The sequence below is a fragment of the Malus domestica genome, chromosome 08 (assembly GCF_042453785.1).
Source record: "Malus domestica chromosome 08, GDT2T_hap1".
Classification (NCBI taxonomy): Eukaryota; Viridiplantae; Streptophyta; class Magnoliopsida; order Rosales; family Rosaceae; genus Malus; species Malus domestica.
Window position 1 is genome coordinate 10744226 of NC_091668.1, and position 3089 is coordinate 10747314.

Genomic DNA, 3089 nt, shown 5'->3' on the forward strand with positions numbered 1-3089 from the left:
TGGATGTGCTTATCATTACCAGGGGATGTAGTTCCTTATTCTGCAGGGTAGTATCAGCACCCACATGACCCGATATCAGCAGAGTGGGTATCCTCAGTATGCTGGAGGTTATACATCATATCCTCCCTATTCAGTTGGTGGATCTCAATGGTATCCTGGAGGATAGTCCCAGAACGTAGAGGTTGCTTCCAGTAGTGCGGGATCTTCGAGGTAGCCTGGTCAGCCGAGTTAGGGGCAAGGTATGCAGGGGTGAAGTAATCAAGCTAGCAGAGGTCGTTGAGGTCGACAGCAGGCTGAGAGACTTATTCATCAAATGACATTGCAGGATGCTCAGAATAATCCTGATTTGATCATGGGTACGTTGAATATTCTTGGTCATTTTGCTATAGTATTAATTGATTGTGGTGCTACGCATTCTGTTATTTCTCATATGTTTGCTCAGTTGACGCAACCTCATCCTACACCTTTTGGGTATGATTTAGAGTTTGCGATGCCTAGAGGGGAGAGATGTTATGTTAGTTGTGTATTTCCAGGATGTCCCGTGTTAGTGGAGGATGTAGTTATGCCAGCTAATCTCATCCCATTAGATATTGTGGATTTTGATGTGATTTTGGGCACAGATTGGTTGCATTACAATCGTGCCAATATAGATTGCTACGGGAAAACAGTTACTTTTCATCGTCCTGGAGTACCTGAGGTTACTTTTGTTGGCGAGCGTAGTGGGGTGAGGCATGGTGTTATTTCGACCATAAGAGCTAAGAAGTTGTTAGAGAAAGGTTGTTAGGGATATTTGGCTCATGTAGTGTTGAATGATAATGTTCCTAGTAGTGTGGAGGATGTTCGAGTGGTCAGGAATTTTCCTAATGTGTTCCCTGATGATTTACCTGGATTGCCGCAAAACCGAGACGTGGAGTTCATTATTGATTTGCTTCCAGGTACAAATCCTATATCTTTAACTCCTTATTGAATGGCTCCTGCTGAATTGAGGGAATTGAAGATTCAATTGCAGGAATTAGTTGATAAGGGTTTTATTCAGCTTAGTACTTCACCCTGGGGAGCTCCGGGACTTTGAGGCTATGTATTGATTATAGGCAATTGAATCGGGTAACGATTAAAAACCGTTATCCATTGCTACGTATAAACGATTTATTTGATCAACTTCAAGGTGCCTGTGTGTTTTCTAAGATTGATTTGAGGTCTGGTTACTATCAATTGAAGATTAAAAGTGAAAATGTTCCTAAGACAGCTTTTAGGACTCGATATGGTCATTATGAGTTTCTTGTGATGCCATTTGGGTTAACTAATGCACCTGTAGCTTTTATGAATTTGATAAATCGAGTATTCCAGCAATATCTAGACAGGTTTGTTATTGTTTTCATTGACAATATTCTGGTATACTCTAAGTCCAAATCAGAGCATGTTCGACATCTTACTTTGGTGTTGAAGAAATTAAGGGAACATCAGTTGTACGCTAAATTTAGCAAATGCCAATTTTGGCTGGATCAAGTGGCATTTTTGGGACATGTCATATATGCTCAAGGTATTCAGGTGGATTCTCAGAAAAGTGGCAGCTGTTGAGAATTGGGAGCAACCACGAACCGTCACTAAGGTGAGAAGTTTTCTTGGTTTAGCAGGTTATTATCGACGGTTTGTTAAAGATTTTTCAGTTATTGCATTATCGCTGACGAGGTTAACTAGAAAAGATGTTAGGTTTGAGTGGGATGATAATTGTGAGCAAAGTTTTCAACAGTTGAAATATTGTCTCACTTATGCACCTGTTTTGGCGCTTCTAGATGATAGTGGTAATGTTAAGATCTACAGTGATGCTTCCTTGAATGGTCTGAGATGTGTGTTGATGCAACATAGTAGGGTGATTGCTTATGCGTCGAGACAGTTGAAACCTCATGAGATGAATTATCCTACTCATGATCTTGAGCTAGCAGCTATCGTCTTTGCTTGAAGATTTGGAGACATTATCTTTATGGCAAAAAATGTAAGAACTTTAAGGATTATAAAAGTCTTCAGTATCTTTTTACTCAAAGGGATCTTAATATTCGACAACGAAGGTGGATTGAATTGCTCAGTGATTATGATTGTAGGATTGAGTATCACCCTGGTCGTGCGAATGTAGTGGCGGATGCAATTAGTAGGAAGCCTTAAGGGAGAGTTAATGCTTTGTACGCTTGTCATGTTCCTCTTCTTGCGGATTTAAGGTCCACTGGAGTAAAGTTAGGAGTGGAAAATCGAGAGGAAGCCTTAATTGCTAATTTTCAAGTCAAGCCAATATTAATTGATCGAGTGCTAGAAGCTCAGATGAATAATGAAGAAACCCAGGAATTAATTTAGGCAAGGAATGATGGGAAAAAGAAAGATCTCAGAATTCGGGAGATTGACGACATGCTTATGCAGGAGAACAGAATGTACGTGCCGAATAATGTGGAATTAAAGAAAGAAATTTTGGATGAAGCGCACTGTTCGGCTTATGCAATGCATCCTGGAGGTACTAAAATGTATCATACCATTCGACCATTTTATTATTGGCCGGGTATGAAAAGAGAAATTGTTGAGTATGTAAGTAGGTGTGCTATTTGTCAGCAGGTCAAAGCTGAAAGGAAAAAGCCACTTAGATTAATGCAGCCACTTCTCGTTCCACAGTGGAAATGGGAAAACATTACCATGGACTTTGTGTACAAGCTTCCTCATACATGAAATGGTTATGATGGAATTTGGGTGATAGTTGATCGGCTTACTAAGTCAGCGCATTTTATTCCAGTGAGGGAGAAATATTCTTTAAGCCGATTAGCTGAATTGTTCATATCAAAGATTGTGAAATACCATGGGATTCCAATTAGTATTATCTCGGACCGGGATCCTAGGTTTACTTCTAAATTCTGGGTGGCATTTCAGGAGGCTCTTAGTTCGAGATTACTTTATAGTACGGCATATCATCCCTAGACAGACGGACAATCTGAGAGGACTATTCAAACACTGGAATATATGCTAAGATCTTCTGTCTTACAGTTTGGCGACACCTGGCATCAGCGGTTAGATTATATGGATTTTGCATATAATAATAGCTACCATTCGAG

The 3089-nt window shown here is 40.0% G+C and overlaps 1 protein-coding gene across 1 annotated transcript; it reads left to right on the forward strand.

Annotated features, from left to right (window-relative positions):
• The first annotated feature begins 313 nt into the window (after positions 1 to 313).
• LOC139198025 (uncharacterized) lies at positions 314 to 784 on the forward strand. Its single transcript, XM_070826262.1, has one exon. It carries the CDS (start codon positions 314 to 316, stop codon positions 782 to 784), a length of 471 nt encoding a protein of 156 aa, XP_070682363.1.
• Positions 785 to 3089: the final 2305 nt, after the last annotated feature.